Source organism: Sminthopsis crassicaudata, chromosome 1 (genome assembly GCF_048593235.1).
Source record: "Sminthopsis crassicaudata isolate SCR6 chromosome 1, ASM4859323v1, whole genome shotgun sequence".
Lineage (NCBI taxonomy): Eukaryota > Metazoa > Chordata > Mammalia > Dasyuromorphia > Dasyuridae > Sminthopsis > Sminthopsis crassicaudata.
The window spans coordinates 387,612,002-387,634,538 of NC_133617.1; the positions used below are offsets into that span (position 1 = coordinate 387,612,002).

Here is a 22,537-nt window from a genome sequence, read left to right on the forward strand (position 1 = left end):
CTAAAATAACTAAGCTTAATGCCCACAGAGCTAAAACAGTAGCTCTTAGATGAATAGATCAGCTGGGATCTTCTCTGAGTGACAGTTTGTAGTTTCTACTGGTCTCTCTCTCTTACAGATGGAACACGGACCTGTAGATTGCTTTGATTGAATGTTAATGAAATGGATCTGCTAAACATAGAGACTATAACAGCAAGCTAGGAAATTGCTGCATGACAAAAGATGTTCCCTCAGGAACTACTGAAGGATGTGATCAATTCAATGAGGAAGAAATGAGAAGAGAGATCAATTCAGGTATGGCCAGAATAGAGTAACAGAAATTAAATGTGTGAGTGACATAGAAAAGTCCAATTTGACTGAATCAACAGGAAGAAAAAGAAAGTAGAATAAGAGGAAAAGAGAAAGAATGTGACTTAAGAATTGATGATTGCCCTATTTGAAGTCATAAGGCCTGAGCTTGAATCTTGGCTCTACAATTGATAGTTGTACAACTGGGCAAATCTCTTAACCTTTCTTAAGTTCTGCATTTATAAGATGAGGATAATTAAAAAGTATCTTGCCTGTATCACAGGGCTGTTATAAGGGTACAATGAGGTAATCTAATAGGTTTAAGCATCTTCTTTAAGTGAAGATCTGATAATGTCAATTTCCTACCAGTAAACTCCCTGTTGCTTCTAGGATAAAATATAAACTCCTCTGTTTGGCTTTTAAAGCTTTTAACCACCTGGCTTAAATCCTCTTTCTGTGCTCTTTGATTCAGTCAATTTGGCCATTCTTAATTTCTGTGACTCTATTCTGGCCATACCTAAATTGCTCTCTCTTCTCATTTCTTCCTCACTGAATTGATCACATCCTTCAGATTTCAACTCCAGCATAACCTACTCAAAGCTTTTTTTTTTTTTTTTCTTCTCTACCTGTTCTATCCTGTCATTAGTGTTCTTTCTCCTAACTTCCTTGTATTTGTTTTTGTTCTTATTTTGTTAATATTCACATAGATAGAGGCTGTCTCCTATAGCAGAATGTGATAGGGAACATTTCATTTTTTTCTTTGTTATGCATCTAGTACATAACAGATATTTAATAAATTCTTTTCACCAATTGATTGGGTATAAACAACAATAAAAATGTAGTCAGCTGTTGGAAGAAGACAAGGAACATAATCAAACTTACCAAATTCCATGTCCCTTTTACCCAATGGGAACAAGAATGTCTGTTACAATGCCTAGTGGAGTCGGGTCTCATCTGCCAATCACAATGGTCTCCTGGGCAATGCACCAACCTTTCTTGGATACCACCTCCACAAGATTTGGAGCACTGGAGAGTACAAAGTAGTGCATGGAACAAAATTAAAAGGGAAGTCGCTTGGAAAGAATTCTGGGGATATAGAAATTAAATTTTATAATCATTTACATGATTCTGTGGGGTTGCACTGCTCAGATTTATACTGTGTTAGCTTGGGGATACTTGTGCCAAATGACATGTCATGCAATTGACTAGGGGAAGTATCCTTACTGAATCATTCATAGTGACTAATAGCCATGAGTACCAAAGATGAGACTAGAAATCAAAATATGGTTGAGAAAAGAAATTTCAAAAGCTAGGGAAGGAAGGATCTAAGATAAAGACAAATAATCAACAGTACGGGAGCGATATGTCTAGGGACTGTAACTAGGAATATTTTCGCCTTGGGGAAAAACATTTTTTCTTTGGGGAAGGAGATGGTCTCGCATTAGGGGCAACTTGTTTGGAGATAGGGATAACTCTATGGGGCTAAGAAAGAAGGTGGGACCCTATGAGAGAGATATCATGATGACTCTGTGGAGCATGGTGTGACTCAGGGATAATTTTACCTTGTGTTAGTGTGGGTCAGCAGAGAATAAAGATGCCAAATTTGGATAGTGTTATAATCATGGAAAGAAACAGTGCCCTCTCAGGTAAAAAGCACAATCCCTTCTGTCAGATATTATTGCCTTGAGACAGTATTGTTCTCGCCATGCTAGTCATGATTCTAATTCGGATAATAACAAACCAGAAAGTTTAGTCCCCCAAAATACCACTTAGTATTTGAACAAAGCATGGCAAGAAGTCAAAATTTAAAATTAATGTGTTTTTATTCAGATCTGACAACCCAACAAAAAGCCAGGAATACAGTATTTCATCTTCTACCATAATGAAAATTTCCTTTTCCTCTCAGCCCTATATAGGAAGTGATAGATATTCCACTAGTTAGTATTTCAGTAATAAACTTGTCCATGTTATGGGTAATACAGTTGGGAGACACTCAGGTAGTTCTGATATATTGGCTCTCATAAAATAAATTCAGAAAACAAGTGGGATTTTGAAGCATAAATCTACAAAATTCATGTGAGATTTTTACTCACTTAAACAATATTATCAGATATTTCATTTCATTTTTATGAGGCACTAGAGAAAGCAGAGAATTTACCAAAAGCAATTAAGTATAAACTAGTGAAAAATAGACAGTTATTAGTAATATCATCATAATGTACTTAGGCAAAATACTACATTGGAAAAGGAAATTATGCTAAATTAATATTTCAGAACTCAAAAAGTGGCCACTAAACAATTATTTTTGAAATCCTGTACCATACTTTCTCTAGAGATAAGCTGGCTATTTCTTACTCATTTAGGTTTATATTCTTCCTGGAAATAGCCTATTTTCTACCTGGAAAAAACAATGGTACTTATTATCATATTTCTTCAGGATATTATCATCACAAAAAAAGGCCAAAAAAACCCCTCAAAATTCTCCCAGCTGGAAAACAATGATTTCCTTCCCCTATTAGAAATGACAGCCAAGAGCACTATTCTTTTAGAATATAAAATTATTCATAAAGTCTTCTAAAGGATAATGGATGGCATGAAGGAGGAAAGGGAAATAACAGCAAAATCACATCACAAACTAGAAGAGTAGTGAAAATCTATTGAAAACTTATCATAGGACCCATAAAAGGATATATGGATAAAACTGAAAGAAAAACGAAAAACAAAAAAAGCAACAAAAATTAAATATCTTTTCCAACATTTCTACAGAGAGATGATACAACTTTTGTAATACCAGAGAAAGTGAGGCAGACAGAGATTGGGTTTTAATCTTTAATGTGAAGAGTTTAGGCTAGCCAGCCTCATGGGACTCTTGTCCAAAGCATTCGGTGCAGATAAACTGAGGCAGGGAACTTATATAAGCTTTTAATTAATGAGGGTTTGAACACAGAAAACATAACCTGAGCATACAATCTTATAGGAGAAACAAAGGTAGATATTAGAGACAAGGACAATGGGAGGATGGACAAGCCATAACATGACAGGATAGGGATCAAGAAATGAAGGTCCAGGGCAGGAGACAACAAGGCTAAGGGCAATACTCAAACAGAGGCTGAATTATCCTAGCAAGGATTGAGATAATACACCTCACACAATGGTATGTAAAGGTGATCTGATCTTCAAGGTTTTTCTTGTTTGTTTGTTTGTTTTTTTTTTTTTTTTTTTGTTTTGTTTTTTTAAACTCAATTTCCCAGTCCTAATGGCAAGGAAGTGGGGAGGGTGGATATGATTTTTTATTTAGGGTTCAAACATATTCACTATGGGTTATTATTCCATGTTCAATACTTTGAAAGCACTAAAGAATCCATTTCCAGGATCCCTAAAAGAAAGGACATTCCAGAAAGAAGGGGAAAAATCATACATGATATTATTGCCCCCAATAAATGATTAAGAAGACATCAATAACTACTGACCAAAAATGCCTACTTTCTATTTCTATATGTACATATTGGAAGATGCTTGTTGAAAAGATAGGAAGAGAATATTTTGGTGCTCACAATACATTTGCTAGATAGGTCCCATCTTTACATGATTAGTTGAAAATTCTACTAGTTTATTATTTGCTGATTTTTTAAAAAAGCAGATTAGAGCAAAATGCAGCCTTAAAAACTCTCTTTCATGGCAACTTCTATAGAAGAATGAATGTAGTGAAGTACCCCTCTCTTATGTGAATATTTATTTATTTAAAGGGACAGAAAAAGAATATTTGTGTGAAAAACAGCTTGAGAAGATATAATTTAGAAAGAACTTGAAAGAAAAGCATTCACCTTCCCCCTGAAACAATATAGTGAATAACAGCAAAAATGGCTGCTGTGCATGTTTCCCAGAAACTAGTTTACATATGGCTTTTTATGACTATTTTAAAATCTTAAGTTATTGCTGGGAAACTGAATCAAATAGCTGTTTGGGGACAATTGGACAACTGCACATTGACTATCTGTGCTACATTTAACTGAAATGTGGATTTAAAGTTTCTTAATCTAAAATAGACATGTCACTCTATATAAAGAATTCCTTTTTAAGGTAGGAGAGACCATGAAGACAAGGAATATGAAGCTGATATTAGATGCTACAGAGAGAAGGAAAATCAGAAGATAAAGAAACCAGAGGAGAAAAACTAAGAAAAGGTGACATAAGCAGATGGAGAAGACTTCTCAAAACCCAAAGAGTATATCTGAATAGCTTGGCAGTTAAGGGTTACTTAACCTGGGTTAAGGAAACTTCTTTCCATTCAAAGAGTAATTCTACCTAAACTTTCAGCCAAGGGTGCAGAGCCCTAGGAAGGTTTACAGATCCCAGACTTAAAATTACGCTTTGCTTTAAAAAATTTTAATTGTGCTTTAGCATCCTGAAGGTAGCTGAGAAGCAGCTTTCTCTGAGGAAAGCAAAGAAATTAAAAAGAAGAATGGTTCTTCCAAGCCATCACATGTGCTGTTGACCTAGATCAAGGACTCCAAATTCTTCAGTTCTAAGTTGTGAGCTTGTGGGTGACATTTTAATGATTGCTTGATACATGTATAGAGCCTCTTCAATGAAGGCTTAGCGATGCACACAGGAAAAATCAAATGGTGGGAGAATACCTATTGTTTAATGGCTAGTCTGCATCTGTGTTATGAAATTCCATCTCTTTGAATGGGTTACTCTCCTAACTTATCTCTACCACTTAGAACTTCTAGATCCCTTCAAGGGTCAACTCATATGCCACTTTCTACTTAAAAAAAAAAAAAAAAAAAAAAAAAAAAAAAGCTCTCCTAATTCTCCTAGTTCTTAGCTTTCTCCCAATTACTATCTACTTAGTTTGCATATAGACTGCATTTATTTTTCTGTAACCATGTTAGATTCTTTTCAGTTTTTAATCTCCAATAGAATATGTGTTCTTTAAGGATGCACAGTAATATTCCATTACATTCATGTTATCACAATTTGTTTACCCATTCTCCAACTGATAGACATTTCTTTTTTCTAATTCTTAGCAATCATAAAAATGCTATTACAAACATTTTAAAATATATGAAGACTTTTTTTTCTTATTAATGCTTTCCTTGGAGAATAAATTCAGTAATAGAGTCTCTGGTTCAAAGATTATAGACATTTTAGTTACTCTATTTGCATAATTCCAAATTGCTTTTCAAAATGTTTTTTCCATAATCTTTTCAAACTCCACAGGCTTCAATTTGTCATTAAGTGCTGGATCATTTTCCTTTGTTTTGCAATATTGACTTATAGATGCCTGAATTAATTGACTAGACGTGGAAGCCATATTTCCTACTGTTACTGTTTTTCTTCTTGATTTATCAATTTATATTCAAAGTCTTTGATTTTTCTTCTTCCTGAATCTTTGGTACTTTTTAGTCTTTTCCCTCCTCATTTATCTTATCACTCACTTCCAAACTCCCTCTTCTTTGATTATGAATTACTTGTGTTGGATCTCAAAGTATCTAAGCTTCCTGATACTTTGGTTGATTCATGTTTCACCAACCTAAGTTTCTGTTTCAAGTGACTTTTGGTGGGTAATTAAAACTGGCCTCTTTTCCTCAGGCTTGGCAGGGTGCTGGACAGCTCCCCACATATTTAGGATACCATTCTGTCTACCTGTCTCATTCCTGTCCCTCAGTTCTCTGGGTCAGCACTAGCAGTTCAGAATCTGTTTTTGCCAACATCACAACTTCAGAGTTTTGCTACATTGGTGTTTCCAGGTTTCAGCCCCTGGCAGGTTTTTGCTTTTGAGTAGCTATAACCAAGTTATGAAGCCCAAGCAGACCTCCACAGCATAGGATTGAGATTTCAACACTTTCCACATCATTTGAAAGAGGGAGGAATGGATTTTGATGTGACATGTCCTGGGTCTCTTAATCCAGTCTTGCTGCCACTAGTGTGGGAGATAAGGGAATTTTTTAAACTTTGTTTTTGAGAAGGAGGGGGCGATGATTCTTTGTGTTCTAGAACATGAAGACAATAGAAGTTGCTATACCTTTAGTGTATAACTTCTGTCCTAGAAATGTCTGAAAGGTTGTAGGGATCAAAGAAAATGTCTAGTCTGTCAACTTGTAACTCATGTGACCTGGAAGTGTTTTCTGATTTTGACTCATAGAACAGTACAATCTAAAGAACAAAAATTTCATGTGATTCAATGGAATAAGATGTATGGTGGATCCAAAAAGGCTTAAAGGAGTAGATCTAAAAATATCACCAAGGAAAGTTATGATCAGAAAAGGAAATGGGCCTATGATCATATGGCTATATGGATGAATAAATAAGGCTGCTAGCAATATAGGATTAGCTAAGAATTATTCTTATTTGTACAACACTATTTATAAAATACTTGAGTTATCAAATATTTTTCTTATGTTTTTGTGCCTCACAATTACCCTATGAGATAAATATTATAGTCAGTAAGTCAAGGACCATTTATTATATATCTGCTATGAATGAGGCATTATGCTAAATGCTGGCAATATAAAATATGGTAAAAATACAATCCTTGAGCTCACAATCTAAAGAGAGAGACAGTACACAAACAACCTACAAATGAGCTATTTACAGGATAAATTGGAAATAATTAATAAAGAGAAGACACAATCATTAGGGAGATCAGGAAAGGGTTTTTTGGCTTATTTTTTGTGCTTTTATGTTTTTGTTTTTTTACAAGATGGGATTTTAGCTGGGACTTGATGGAAGCCTGGAGAGAATTCTAGGCATGGGAAATTGTGAAAAAGTCAGGAAAAAGGATTATTTTGTGTGACAAAGAGCCAAAAGACCACGGGCACTAAACTTCAGAATATCAGGTGTATGGGGAAGCAGAGTAAGGTATAAAAATATTGGAAAGGCTGAGAAGAGGGTCGTTATGAAAAATTTTGAACACCAAACAGAATATTTTATATTTGATCATGGAAATGACAGAGAGCCATTTGAGTTTAATTAAAATGATGAGTTAGTGGGAAGATCATTTTAATCACGAGGATAATTAACCCCTCCAAAAAAAACCCACTAAATAACCCAGAAACCTAGAATTTTTAGAACAGATCATCACACCTAGCTACAGAGCACAATAGTTCTGTCACTAAGGATGCTTCTTAGGTAAAGAGAACAAGGGCCAAATCATGCCTTGATCATTAGTAAAGTGGTTGCAATCATTTTAAAGGACAACAATCCATGATGCACTTAGCCAGAATGAAAATCAAAACAAAACATTTAGCACAAATATCAATTGTCCTTACAAGGACAATATGGATGAAGCATATGATATGATCCATGATAGCTCCCTACAAGGAGGGGGAAGAGGAAAGGGTGAAGGCTGTAGATGTTTGGCAGATAAAGTGATTTGGAAGAACCCTGGAATTCTGCAATTAAATAAGAAAACAAATCTGAACCAAGGCACAAACAGCATTATAGACCTATTTTGGTTCTTCCAATATGACTTTTCAATGGATACCTTGTTCTCTTATTTTTCTTACTAGCTTTGTGGTTATTCCACTGTATTATTGGAAATAGAAGTTCCCCAGTCCCAGTCTTCTCATGGCCCTGGCCCTCAAGTTTCAAATTTCAGATTTCTTCAACAGAAATACAAGTCTCAATTGGTGGTTGAGTAAAATCTCACCTCAATTCACTTATCTAACCAACCCTAGAATTTGCTCCACTACCATATCATCTTCAACTAAGGTACCAGGTCTACAGAGTGTAGATATCTTGTCAATGTTCTGATCCTGGACATATACATTTCTTATTATCCTTCCCCTCCTTTTTACTTCTTGACCTGGGAACAATATTCAAATCAATACTGCTCTTGCTACTGGAAGGGTAATGACATCCTACTGCCCTTTGGTTCCACTCATAGTCCCTGTCATTGACTAGATCAAAACTCCTTACTCTGGCTACCAGTGTCTGCCATTTTTAGAACACAAGCTCCATAAGGAAAACAGCTTTTTCATGATTATATATCTACCTTGGACAGCTAAGTGGTGCCCTAGTGTACAGAACAATGAGCTTGGAGTCAGAAAGACTCAACTTTTAAAGTTCAAATATGGCTTTAGACACCTACTAACTGTGTGACGCTGGGGCAAGTCATTTCACCCAGTTTGTTTCAATTTCCTCATCTGTAAAATGACCTGGAGACAGAAATGGCAAACCATTATAGTACCTTTGCCAAGAAAACCCTGAATGGAGTCATTAAAAGTCAGGCAAGACTGAAACAAGTGAACAGGTATACCCTAGTGCCTAGCATGGTACCCAGAACACATTTGGTTAAGCCCTAATCAAGCATTCAATCCTCTTGCTATCCACAATAACAAGTAAATGCTGTTGCATATCCATACTCATTCTAAGCACAAATGTTTTCATAAGGGATATAGTGTACTATGACTACTGGAGTCAGTGAATCTGGATTCGATTTCCACCTACCACTCAGTGAGAAATTGGACAAGTTATTAACCTGCCCAAGTCCCAGTTTCTACATTTGTAAAATAAAGAAGAAGACTGGACTCCTCCAAAGTCCCTTATAGTTCTATATCTATGATCCAAAGTCTAGCTATGTGTCTTTCTTGAATTTGAGGTTCAAACAGGGCTATTAACATCTCCTTGCAGTTTCTAAGAGGCTATGGTCACCCACTGTACCTGGCTCCAGGGCTCTGTCTTCCACTCTAGGCAGGGCTCCATGTTACAAGTGGTGCTCAACTGGGGCTTATTTTCAAGTAATTGACAGTGAAATGGCCTCAGGTTTCGGTGGTCATGGCTATTCACGCATCGAGCCTCCCGGACCTTGATGCCCCCTCCGCAATTCCGGGAGCACTGGAAGGAAGCAAGAGCAAAGAGAATAAGTGTTGGATAGTCTTAGCTCATTTGTTTCATGGGCAGTATCTTCTTAAACAGCAAGCTGTTCATGAGGCTGTTGGACAGCTCCTCCTTGTTCATAGTTAAATAACAACATTTACTTTTAGGAAGAAAGAGTAACTTAGTCTTAAATAAAATTACTTTAGTACCTTTGAAAGGAACACAAAGAGAGATCAGAGCAACATTTTTTTATTAAAGCTTTTTATTTTTCAAAATATATACATGGAAAATTCTTCAACATTAGCCCTTGCAAAACTCTGTTCCAATTTCCTTCCCCCTTCCACCATGCCCTCTCCTAGATAGCAAATAGTCTAGTATATGTTAAATCCAACATGTGTATACATATTTATACAATTATCATGCCACACAAGAAAAAAAGAGAAACAAAGTAAAATGCAAGTAAACAACAACAAAAAAAGTGAACATGCTATGTTGTGAACCACACTCAATTCCCACAGTCCTCTCTCAGCGTATAGATGGCTCTCTTCATCACTGAACAATTGGAACTAGTTTGAATCATCTCATTGTTGAAGAGAGTCATGTCTATCAGAATTGATCATTGTATAATCTTGATGCCATGTACAATGATCTCTTGGTTCTACTCACTTCACTTCGTATAAGTTCATGTAAGTCTCTCCAGGCCTCTCTGAAATCATTCTGATGATGATTTTTTTTAACAGAACAATAATATTCCATAACATTCATATCCCATAATTTATTCCATCATTCTCCAATTGATGGGCATCCATTCAGTTTCCAGTTTCTTGCCATTACAGAAAGGGCTGCCACAAACATTTTTGCACACATGGGTCTGTTTCCCTTCTTTAAAATTTCTTTGGGATACAGACCCAGTAGAAACACTGTTGGATCAAAGCGTATGTACGGTTTGGTAACTTTTTGAACATAGTTCCAAATTAGAGCAACACTTTTTAATCTCCTAATATAGATAATATGCATACCCAGAAAATGTGTCAAATTTTTGTGCTACCAGCCCATCCTATGGGGACAGCCATGAAACTCAAAGTGAACTTTAAACAAAGCAAATGGAAGTCTCCTTAAATTTAAAGTTTTGGTCTACTTTTGACTTTGTTACAAAATGCCTTTCCCTGCTGACCTTCCTGCCCTAAATCTTTTTAGCATAAGTATGTACACATCAGTAGCCACCTCAAGTTCAGTTGAGTATTTTATATGTGAAATTTAGTTTCACATTTCACTTAGTAATATGTAGGTTAACAATTATGAATAATAAAATAATCTACATTTTCTTTTCTTCTTCGCCTTAAGGTAACTTAAAATATGTTTTGAAATCCTTATTTTTTCTTTATTTCACTAGAATCCAAATAACCATTTTCAGGAAGCTGGATCACAGCATTTCTACCCTGAGACATGAACACCTGCAACATATCCACCTGCCATTCCCCCTTTCATTTCCTTTAGGGAAGAGAGGTAGATCACTCCATCTTGCCTATAGCCATGAAGAGTATCAGCCCTGAAGTCAGGACCACCTGAGTTCAAATCTGCTCTCAGACACTTAACACTTCCTAGCTGTGTGATCCTGGGCAACTCACTTAACCCCAATTGCCTCAGCAAAAAACCAAAAAAAACAAAACAAAACAAAACAAAAAAAGAATTCATTCCTGCTTTGTGTTAAAAACAGACATCTTAGAATATTGCACAAAGCTATATAAATGATTGTTCCTCCCCTCCCTCTGTATCATCACCATAATCTTACATAGAAGAGATCATCTTACCAGTACTCTCCCTATTATAACCAAAGAAAGGATTCATATGCCCATTTACCTTTTTCTGGCTTTAATATTTAAAAGATCTATGACCACTTTCTGCTAAACACCTACACTTGTGGATCCAAGACTATCCACACTCAGAAGGTAAAACAATACAGGATAGGGCAAATAGCCTTTGTCCTAGAATCAAAATTTGGCAATTATTTGCTAATGCTGGTCTTATTGATTGTTTAGTATGAAATTCATAAAATTTTAGAGTCCAGAACATTTTGGAAGTGATTAAATACAATAACCTCCTCTTATAGAAGAGAAAAACTGAGAATTCAGACATTTGCCTAAGGACATAAAGCAAATGGGAGCCAGAATCAGGATTTAAATCCTGTTCTTCTGACTACAATTTCAATGTTCTTTCTATTTTACGCTATCTCTCCTTCATTTTGAATGTTGTCTATCTGATTTTCTAGATCTATGGTACCTTTCTGAACAGTGGCACTTGGATTTGATCTCTAAACTACCTAGATTTTCAAAATTTTCTAGAAACCATAGCTCTCTCAGCTCACAAAAATCTTCAGTCACTCAAAGGCAACTCAGATAATATCTCTCATACATTGAACAGTAGCTACTAATTCATATCCTTCATGCCTCCTGTCAGTGATACACTTTTTAATTAAGGAAGATATATTCTTACCAATGGCATGCCCCTGGCTGCTCTCATATCAATACTTTATCATTTTGGTTCTATGCTCTTTTCTCTAAAAAAAGATTAAAATTCATAGTAGATGATGTATTGTGGGAGAAATCTATGGCCCCTAAGGGAGATTTCACAAAATCTGTCATTTCACAAAAAGATTTCTTCTTCCTTTGGTCACTGAATAGGTTCAATGGAAAGACTATCGGATCTGTAGTCAGAAAAATGGAGGTCCAAATTCCAGCTATGCTGTATCTTACTTGGCTGAGCTTGGGCTAAATGTAAAATGGGAAACAGACTAGATTGGATTAGACAATCTTTAAGATCTCTTCAAACCTTGAATTTAGAGTCCTAAGAAGTGATACTGAAATATTTAACTTTCCTTCTTTCCCTGATGTACTGGAGAAATACTCCACAAGTATTATAGCTTTCAAGTCCAGTCTTCTTGATCTATATCTGCCCACTGAAGCCAGATAGTTCTGGAGGGGAAAGTGAGGCAGATGCCCTTGCACAGCCTTCCTCATTTAAATCCAATTCACTCAAATGACAAGGCATCACCTCCCTGATGTTATGGTCTTCTGTTAGGATTCTTACAAGGTGCTAAGTAAGTAGAATTGAGGAGACAGTGGTTAAATCTAGTTTAGCATTGATTTAATCCTATAACAAATAATGGTTTCCTAGTGATATAATGATTGGTATATACTCAATGTGGGGCATATAAGGAGAAGCTCTCAGGGCCAGAAAGGAGAAGACCACTAGAAGCTCTTGGAGCCTCAGCAAGGATTCAGTGGAGGAGATTCAGAAGCCAGAGAAGGCAGCTTAAGCTCTTGGAACCAAGACGACAGAAGGCCTCCAGAAACTCTAGCCAAGCCCCAAGTGAAGGAGACAAGACTTTGAAGGAGACAATAAAGGATTTGGACTTTAATCCCTGGCTGCACTTGTGATTACTGAACTGAAAGGAAGGCTGCTCCCAAAAGCCCCCCAAGAAACCTGCTCCCAGATAAAATTACAATTTAGAGAAGAATATTACAGTCTTCTCAGAGAAAGAAGGACAAACAACAACAACAAGTTCTTAACATATAACTAGGGAAGACAGTGAGAAAGTAGGCAGGGGCCAGATGGCTGTTTCTCACCTTCTATGAATAAAGTGTGTTGGTTTTCTCATGGGAAAAAAAAAAGATCATCCTTGGTCCAATAGCTCAAAAAACACACTATAAAACTCCTATTTCCCTGTATTGCAATGAGCACCTCTAGAAGAAAACTGCCAATTTAAAATTAGCATCAAAACAGATGAGGAAGTATAGTAATGACTTCCACATAAAGCAGTCATTTGTCTCCCATAAACAAACTCCAGGCAAATATAACAGTGCAAAAAAAAGTGAGAACTCTTCTTTTTAATAAATTTTCAAGACTTTCATAGACTAAGGGGTCTTCTGGTTTTTCTACTTGTTGCCATGGTCTCTTCATAAATTTATTTTTAAAATTACCCTTTTTGGTGAAAGAATATGTTTATTTACAAAGAAATGAAATATTAATATACTAAATAAAGCAATTGACTAAGGTGCTCCCTGGTTATTTTACTCTATTACATTCTCAAAAGCTCTAAGATTGAATTAGTAAGAGGGAAATGGTGACATATTAAATCACTCCACTCTAAATATTGTTTTGCCTTTGTGTACTGAATGTCAATTGCCTAAGTTCATCTCCACAGTTCTCAAATAAGTGTCTTTTTAAAAATAAAATCTATGCACTTCCTAATGAAAGGGGACATGAATCAGACAGAGGGTAGGGACTGGACTAATGAAAAAGGTTGACGATGTAATCATTGTTACTGACCAGGCCCAATAATTTTCCAGCCTACTCCAGTGCAGTTACTCAACTGATATAATTTCCAAACCAAATCAAGTTAAAATGACAAATGCCACTGGCTGGCTGGAGCCAGTGGTGAGACTGAAATGAAATCACAATTCCCTCTTCCTGGCGTTTTTATGATCTATGAAATCATTTCAATGTGTTCCCAGGTTAAATTCATTAACAATGAATGGCTCAAAACCATGGTAAGCATTTTCCCTGGCTTTGCATACTCTAGGCTTTTTCTGTATCAAGCTGATTTCTTAGAGTTAAAAAAATGGCCAAGACATTAAATCTATACCAATAGCCAGAAAAGATGTTTAGCTTATTATTATATTTCTGCCTCATTGTCACACAGAAACACTAGTCTTAAAAACTTAAAGTCATATACTAAGATAAGGTAAAGGGGGAGGACAGTATGGCAGGATAAAAATCAGTTTTGACAGCTGTCTATCTCATTTGAGATCCAAAGTCAGTAATATTGTGAATGACAAATGGTCATAATGGTCATTACTCTAAGTACATTTAGATTACATTATTTAGTCACTATCCTTACTCTTTCCTTCTCTATTCTCAATCAATGGTTCTCAAACTTTTTGTTTTAAGTATCCAATGATGCTTTGGTAATGAGGAAAAGTTTCCTATTGGAGGAAGTGGTAGAGGAATAAATAATATGTCTTGAATAGGAGAATAGAAGTAGGAGAACAATTTAAATAATGAAAACAACATTATAGAGAAAAATAATTTCAAAAGATTTTAGAACTCTGATTAATATAATGATAAGTCATGAATTTAGTGGCTAAAGATGAATCACATCACCCACCTTCTGCTAGAGAGGTGATGAATTTAAAATCCAGGAAAAAGGATATATTTTTGTACATGAACAGTGTAGGGATTTGTTTTGCTGCATTATGCAAGTTTATTGGGAGGGTGTGTGTGTGTGTATGTGTAAGAGAAAGAGAGATACAGAGACAGAAAAAGAGAGACAGAGACAGAGACAGAAAGAGAGAATGAGAATGCAACTGAGAACAAGTCAATAGAATTTAGTTAGTGGCACAGGGATAGTAAAGCAGGTATCAATGGAATTCTTTTTGTTTGTTTTTGTTTTTTATTAATTTTTATAATTATAACATTTTCTTTGACATTATATATGCATAGGTAATTTTTTTTTTACAACATTATCCCTTGTACTCCCTTCTATTCCGAGTTTTTCCCCTCCTTCCCTCCACCTCTTCCCCTAGATGGCAGGCATTCCCATACATATTAAATATCTTATAGTATATCCTAGGTACAATATATATGTGCAGAACCGAATTTTGTTGTTGTTGTTGTTGTTGCAAAGGAAGGATTGTATTCGCAAGGTAAAAATAATCTGGGAAGAGAAACAAAACAAAACAAAACAAAACAAAACAAAAAAACAATGCTCACAGTTTACACTCATTTCCCAGTGTTCCTTTTCTGGATGTAGCTGATTCTGTCCATCATTGATCAATTGGAATTGGATTAGCTCTTCTCTATGTTGAAGATATCCACTTCAATCAGAATACATCCTCATACAGTATCATTGTTGAAGTGTATAATGATCTCCTAGTTCTGCTCGTTTCACTCAGCATCAGTTGATGTAAGTCTCTCTAAGCCTCTTTGTATTCCTCCAGTTGGTCATTTCTTACAGAACAATAATATTCCATAACATCCATATACCATAATTTACCCAACCATTCTCCAATTGATGGACATCCATTCATCTTCCAGCTTCTAGCCACTATGAAAAGGGCTACCACAAACATTTTGGCACATACAGGTCCCTTTCCCTTCTTTAGTATTTCCTTGGAATATAAGCCCAGTAATAGTATAGCTGGGTCAAAGGGTATGCACATTTTGATAACTTTTTGGGCATAATTCCAGATTGCTCTCCAGAATGGTTGGATTCTTTCACAACTCCACCAACAATGCATCAGTGTCCCAGTTTTCCCACAGCCCCTCCAACATTCATCATTATTTGTTCCTGTCATCTTAGCCAATCTGACAGGTATGTAATGATATCTCAGAGTTGTCTTAATTTGCATTTCTCTGATCAATAGTGATTTGGAACACTCTTTCATATGAGTGGAAATAGTTTCAATTTCATCATCTGAAAATTGTCTGTTCATATCCTTTGACCATTTATCAATTGGAGAATGGCTTGATTTCTTACAATTTTGAGTCAATTCTCTGTATATTTTGGAGATGAGGCCTTTATCAGAACCTTTAACTGTAAAAATGTTTTCCCAATTTGTTACTTCCCTTCTAATCTTGTTTACATTAGTTTTGTTTGTGCAGAAACTTTTTAATTTGGTGTAATCAAAATGTTCTCTTTTGTGATCAATAATGGTCTCTAGTTCTCCCTTGGACACAAACTCCTTCCTCCTCCACAAGTCTGAGAGGTAAACTATCCTATGATCCTCTAATTTATTTATGATTTTGTTCTTTATGCCTAAATCTTGGACCCATTTTGATCTTATCTTAGTATGTGGTGTTAAATATGGGTCCATGCCTAGTTTCTGCCATACTAATTTCCAGTTTTCCCAGCAGTTTTTGTCAAATAATGAATTCTTATCCCAAAAGTTGGGATCTTTGGGTTTGTCAAACACTAGATTGCTATTTTTATTCACTATCTTGCCCTGTGAACCTAACCTATGCCACTGATCAACTAGTCTATTTCTTAGCCAATACCAAATGGTTTTGGTGACTGTTGCTTTATAATATAGTTCTAGATCAGGTACAGCTAGATCACCTTCATTTAATTTTTTTTTATTACTTCCCTTGAAATTCCCTTTTGTTGTTCCATATGAATTCCGTTGTTATTTTTTCTAGGTCATTAAAATAGTTTCTTGGGAGTCTGATTGGTATAGCACTAAATAAATAGATTAGTTTAGGGAGTATTGTCATCTTAATTATATTCGCTCGGCCTATCCAAGAGCATTGAATGTCTTTCCAATTATTTAAATCTGACTTTATTTTTGTGGCAAGTGTTTCATAATTTTGCTCATATAATTCCTGACTTTCCTTTGGTAGATATATTTCCAAATATTTTATACTATCGACCGTTATTTTGAATGGAATTTCTCTTTGTATCTCTTGCTGTTGGATTGTGTTGGTAATGTATAAAAATGCTGAGGATTTATGTGGATTTATTTTGTATCCTGCAACTTTGCTGAAGTTCTTAATTATTTCTAATAGCTTTTTAGCAGAGTCTTTGGGGTTCTCTAATTATACAGTATCAATGGAATTCTTGAGCCAAAACTCTTAGTCAGGTTTGTCCTACCTTGAATAAAACCAAAGTTTTTAAATTTTCCGCTATCTAGTCAGAGTCAGTTTTGCTATACACAAACATAGCTTGTAGTTAGACAAAGACCAATCTAGGAAGAATAGGAGAACAGGGAGAACCAACAAAAAATCTGGGATAAACATGAATGGTACTTCCATGGGAAGAAGGGAAAAAGGAGATAAGCACAGTAAGTATTCATTCAGAGTACCCTTTAAAGGGATTCTTAACCATTTTTTGTTTATGCTGTGAACTTCTTTAGTGAATTCTGGTGAAGCTTATTGATCTCATCTCAGAATAAGAACTTTTGCTAAATGATATAGGGTACAAAAATAGGGATATTAGATATTCAGTCTACCAGCTTCTGTGCCTGGGTCCCAAATGTCTTTGATATTCATTGAAATTATAAGTTTTACTATTTGACAGATTTCACTAATTAAAAATTAATTTGGGTTAGCGAGCATATTCCTTTAAAAGTTAAGTCTTCTACATGAACTGATGCTGAGTGAAATGAGCAGGAAAAGGAGATCGTTGTATACTTCAACAACACTATATGATGATCAATTCTGATGGATGTGGCCATTTTCAACAATGAGATGAACCAAATCAATTCCAATAGAGCAGTAATGAACCGAACCAGCTACACCCAGTGAAAGAACTCTGGGAGATGACTATGACTACATAGAATTCCCAGTCCCTCTATTTTTGTCCACTGCATTTTGGATTTCCTTCACAGACTAATTGTACACTATTTCAAAGTCCAATTCTTTTTATACAGCAAAACAACTGTCTGGACATGTATACATATATTGTATTAAATTTATACGTTAAAATATTTAACATGTATTGGTCAACCTGCCATCTGGGGGTGGGGGGAAGAGGGGAAAAAAATCATAACAAAAGGTTTGGCAATTGTCAGTGTTGTAAAATTACCCATGCATATATCTGGTAAATAAAAACTATCAAATAAAAAAAAAGTTAAGTCTTCATGACAAATAAATAAAGGTCATTTTTTTAGTCATAATTTATGTAACCAAATTTCTTTCCTTCTAACATAAAATGGAAGGAATCAAAGGTCAACTGTTTCAAAAAAACTACCAGAATAAGAATTTTCCCTCTATATTATACCTTTCTATATCATACCTGACCTATTCAGCTTTTCTACAAATTATCCAGAGAGAGCTAAAACTCATACTTCTGTAGAAAGTTCATTTTATTTTTAGTTAACCATAACTGTTAGGAAGCTTTCTTAAATGAAAAATTTGTGCACCTTGGAACTTGCACCAGTTGGCCTTAACTCTTCCTTCCAAGAATGAAAAAACATGAATCTGGTCCCTCTTCAATGGTAACAATACTCAGATCCCTAAAGATAGATATTGAATTTAAGTTTGTCTCAATCCTTACATTGATCCTTACAAGGCATGAACTCAAGACTTCTTACCATTTTAATTTATCCATAAGTCAACAATCAAGGAAAGCTAGGTGATGCAATAGATAGAACACTAGACCTGGTTTTAGAAATACCCAAGTTCAAATCCAGTCTCAGATATTTAGTAGCTTTGTGATCCTGGACAAGTCATCTAACTCATTGGCCTCAGTTTCCTTATCTGTAAAATGAGCTGGGGAAGGAAATTATAAACCTCTCTAGTATCTTTGCCAACAAGACCCCAAATGGGGTTATGAAGAGTTGGACATGATTAAAATGAATGAACACTAACAATAGGCAAGACAACTACTTGATTGGCATTGGCACTGGCTTTTTTATTCTTTCCATCTTTCCAATGCCTTTCCTAAAATAGAAAGTCCAGAATTAAACATAACACATCAAACATTGTATGGACAGAGAAGAGTATAGAGAGCCTATCTGTTCCCTATGTGTGAACACTGGGCATCTCTGGACACTATCTAAGGTTATATTAGCATCCTTGATTGCCATATTAAATTGCTAGTTTGCATTAAGCTTACTGTTTGCTTTTAAAAAGATCTTTTTTCAAATTGTCATCTGCCATGCTTTTTCCATGTTAAATTTATAAAGTAAATTTTTGAACTCATGTGTAAGATATTATATTTATTCCTATTATATTCCAAATGATTAGATTCAGCCAAATGCTTTAGTTGTTTAAGATCTTGACTCTCTCCTTCAGTATGTTAATTATTCTTCCCATCTTTGACTTTCTCATCTTCTATCTACAAATTTGAAAATGTATTACCTATCTTTATTCAAGTCATTTAAAAAATTGAATAGCATAGATCTCAGAGTGGATTCCTGGGACTTTCCACCTCCTAATAGCTGATATAAGATTATTAATTACTTTTTGTTACATCCATTCACCATTTCTGAATCCACAAAATTGTACAATTAACTGGCCCACATCTCTCTCTTTTCCACAAAACTATCATGAAATATTAACATTTGCTAAGATCTAGGATACCTAGCATCAATTATCTGAGAGAATGGAAGCTTTTATTCATAAGGAAGAGGGAAGAAATCTTTGCATGTGCATCTCTATAAATAGGAAGGAAAGTCAAATATCATTGTGGGGATTTTGGAAATACAAAAGGCAAGATGATGGTACCAGGTCTCTAAATAGTAGAAGAATCATGTGATAGAAATTTATCAAAAGGGAGACAATGAGATGCCAAAGACAAATTTCACTTCCTTTCCAATTTTTCTAGATACTCCATTTTCCCCTTCTTCCAGATATCAGAAAATTATATCTCCCTTGGGAAAATGGATACCAAGATGGGAGAGAGGTCTATATTTCTGCCTATTGTTGTACCTTGTTGAGACAGAGGTGGTATCTGTTTATCTAATTGCCAGTCATTTTCTTACAACATGAAATTCTTTCCCAATAAGGATCCTGCTCATAAATCAAAGGGCAGATCTCCTTTCACCAGATATTCTCTATTCCTTATCTGCTTCCTATAATATTAGGAACTTTTCCATCATTGCTGACATCTAAGTATACTTGTCCTTTCCACCTCTACCATCATTCCCTCATATTCCCCATCATCTCAGGTGACTGACATCTGTGAATTATCATGTCAATCTCTAGAACTGGGGCTAGAGAGAGGAAAAGGGAGGCATGGTTAAAATAAAGTTCTAAGTGATTATAAAACAAAGATTGGCCTGGTTTGAGAAACTGAATTTCTCTATATCTCTAAAGTCCAAGGGGCTCTGATGAGTGGGAAAATACATTTTAGAATGGAGAGTCATCCTTGTATGGTTAAGTCCCAGATTAGAAGCCAGGGCACAGACAGTATTGACAAGATCCCTGTTTATTGATTCAACCAATTTCTCAGAAGTTTCAATCTCTTATTGCAACTTTTATATTCCTTGCCTCATATTATGTTTATGCATGGGGATGATCACACCAAATTAGATCCCAATGCATCCTTTATTTCCTGACTCTGATCAAGTCATGAGATCAGAATTATTAAGAACAATGGGTCTTAGAAAAGGAGACAATATTAGATCTTGCAAATGGTTAGAATTGAACAATTTTCTACAACTAATAAAGGTAATCTGTTCTTAATTCTGACTGATCCCTTTAAAAGGAGCAATATCTCCAAATGATCATGTCTTGCCCATCCTTTAAAAAAAAAAAAACCCTCTCCATTAGTCCCATCATCCTGCTAACTATAGTCCTATATCTTTCCTCTTCTTATGAGAAAAAAAGCTCCTTGGGAAAACCATAATCATCTTCAGTTGCTCCCTTCTACATGATTCTCTGTAATCTGGCTTCTAGTGTCATTATTCAACTGAAACCGTTCTCCTCAAAGTTACCAGTGTTCTCTTAATTGCCAGATTTAATACTTTTTTTCTCAGTCCTCCCTCTTCTCAACTTCTTTACAGCAATCCAAACTATTAATCACTTTTTCATCTATACTCTCCAAGATTTTCATGACAAGTCTTTCTCTTAGTTCTCTATCTGAGCTCTCTCTCCGACTCCTTTAATATTTCTTTATTCATGTTCACAAACCATAAGTGTCCTTTAAGACTTTTTTTTTCTTTTTTTCCCCTTTTCTTTCACTTAGGTAATATCAGTTTCCATGAGGCCACTTCTCACTTCCCTGCCTTTGATTCCCAGGCCTATATATCTGGTTTTTGTGTCTCTTTTAAGCATTACCAACTGTCTTTCAGACATCTATCTCAAATTGGATGCCTTCTAAGTATCTCAAACTCCAAATGTTCAAAAAAACTTTCCTTCTAAACTGCTAACTCTTTTGAAACTTCCTAATTATCATTATTGAGGATACCACCATCTTCCCTATTATTCAGTTCACATAGTATCCCATGTATCCAATCAACTGCTATATCTTGCTCTTTCTAACTTCAGAACAAAATGTTCTTTTCTCTCAATTCACAATTATCACCTTAGTTGAGACTCTTTTTTTCTGAAAGGAAGGAAGGGAGGCTTTTTTGTAATGTGTGTGTTTTATTTTCTTGTGAATCTTTAGGGATTCCTCAAGCACAAGACTGAGCTTTAATTACCTTGCTCCAGGTGCCCACTTTCCAACCTGCACAGGGGCGCAGGTGACATCTCTTGGCAGGATCGGGTCTCTGAATGGACTCACAGTCAGAGTCAATCTGAGTGCTACATTCCACGTGTCTCCAAAGAGCACCCAAGCCACATGTGGTAGAACACTGTGGGAGAGCAAAAGAAAGGATTGATGGAGCAAGTTACACATAACTACAACATTAAAACTGCCAGATTCAAATGAATGGTGGTGACTAATCTTGCCCAAAGAAACATAGGATGAAACACTTGCTTCTTCTCTCCAGTAAGAAGGAGAGAGCTATAGAGTGAAATGGTGCACAGGCTATTAGATAAAATTGTTTTCTTAGATGGTCTGGCTTGACTTGTTTTGCTATGTTCAAAGGGTGAACTTAATAAGGAAAGGAAAGGTTATCAGGAAATAATTATTGTGTAAAAAAAGCAGTCAGTACTTAAAAAAATTAATTCAGGCAGTAACCTGAAGGTCAAATACTAACACTGAAGCTTAACTGCTTTCGTCACATAATGAGAAGATGGAACTCATAGCATGTTGGGAAGATTGAAGGCAAGAGGATAAAGGAATGGCAGAGGATGAGATGAGTAGATACTGTCATGAAAGCAATGAATATGAGCTTGGATAAACATTGAGAGATAATTGAGGATAGAAGAGTCTGGTATGATATGGTAAAATGAGGGGGTTACCTTACATCATTTCTGAGGTTCCTTCTACTTTTCACATTCTGTGATTCTGTAAATAAAGGGAGCTATCCATTCCTGGATTTCATGTGGAGCTCTTTGAAATACAATGGATATCATAAAGAAAGGTATTTCTTATGTTTTTACATCATGCTTCTTGGGGTCACAAGGAATCCTTAGGTCAAGAAGTTGATCATAGATTTCAAATGTTTGATCCCTTCATTTTCTAGGTGAGAAAACTGAAGCACAAAGAGATGCAATGGCTAGTTCAAGGTCACAAAGATAATCTATCACAAAACCCTGTTATAAAGTCACAGAGAAATACAAAGATTTTCCCAGAGGGACACAGCAATCTGGAATCAGGGCAAAGATAGTACCTTCAAATTCACGGACAATTTCCACCCTGTTGTCCATCTACATAGGATGACAGGACTTACCACCTATTCTTCATTGATAAAAGTGTGGAATCATATAGGGTCCAAGACAAATCTCTGAGGCTTTCATTGTTGCTTCAGTTTTATCACTTGAAAAATGAGAGGCATAGTTGGACAAAAACATCTCTAATTTACTTCCTTTTCTGAAA

At 35.6% G+C, this 22,537-nt stretch overlaps 1 protein-coding gene across 4 annotated transcripts in view; it reads right to left on the reverse strand.

Annotated features, from left to right (window-relative positions):
* ADAMTS12 (ADAM metallopeptidase with thrombospondin type 1 motif 12) overlaps positions 1–22,537 on the reverse strand; it is a 510,414-nt gene that overhangs the window by 25,705 nt on the left and 462,172 nt on the right. For 3 of the 4 annotated variants that reach the window (XM_074279496.1, XM_074279499.1, XM_074279498.1), the window contains 3 exons: positions 21,255–21,407; positions 8,956–9,129; positions 1,171–1,314 (listed from right to left, as the gene is read on the reverse strand). In XM_074279496.1, the coding sequence (XP_074135597.1) occupies positions 1,171–1,314; positions 8,956–9,129; positions 21,255–21,407 (471 nt within the window). The remainder of the gene's footprint in view (positions 1–1,170; positions 1,315–8,955; positions 9,130–21,254; positions 21,408–22,537) is intronic. The other variant, XM_074279497.1, reaches the window with a different exon arrangement.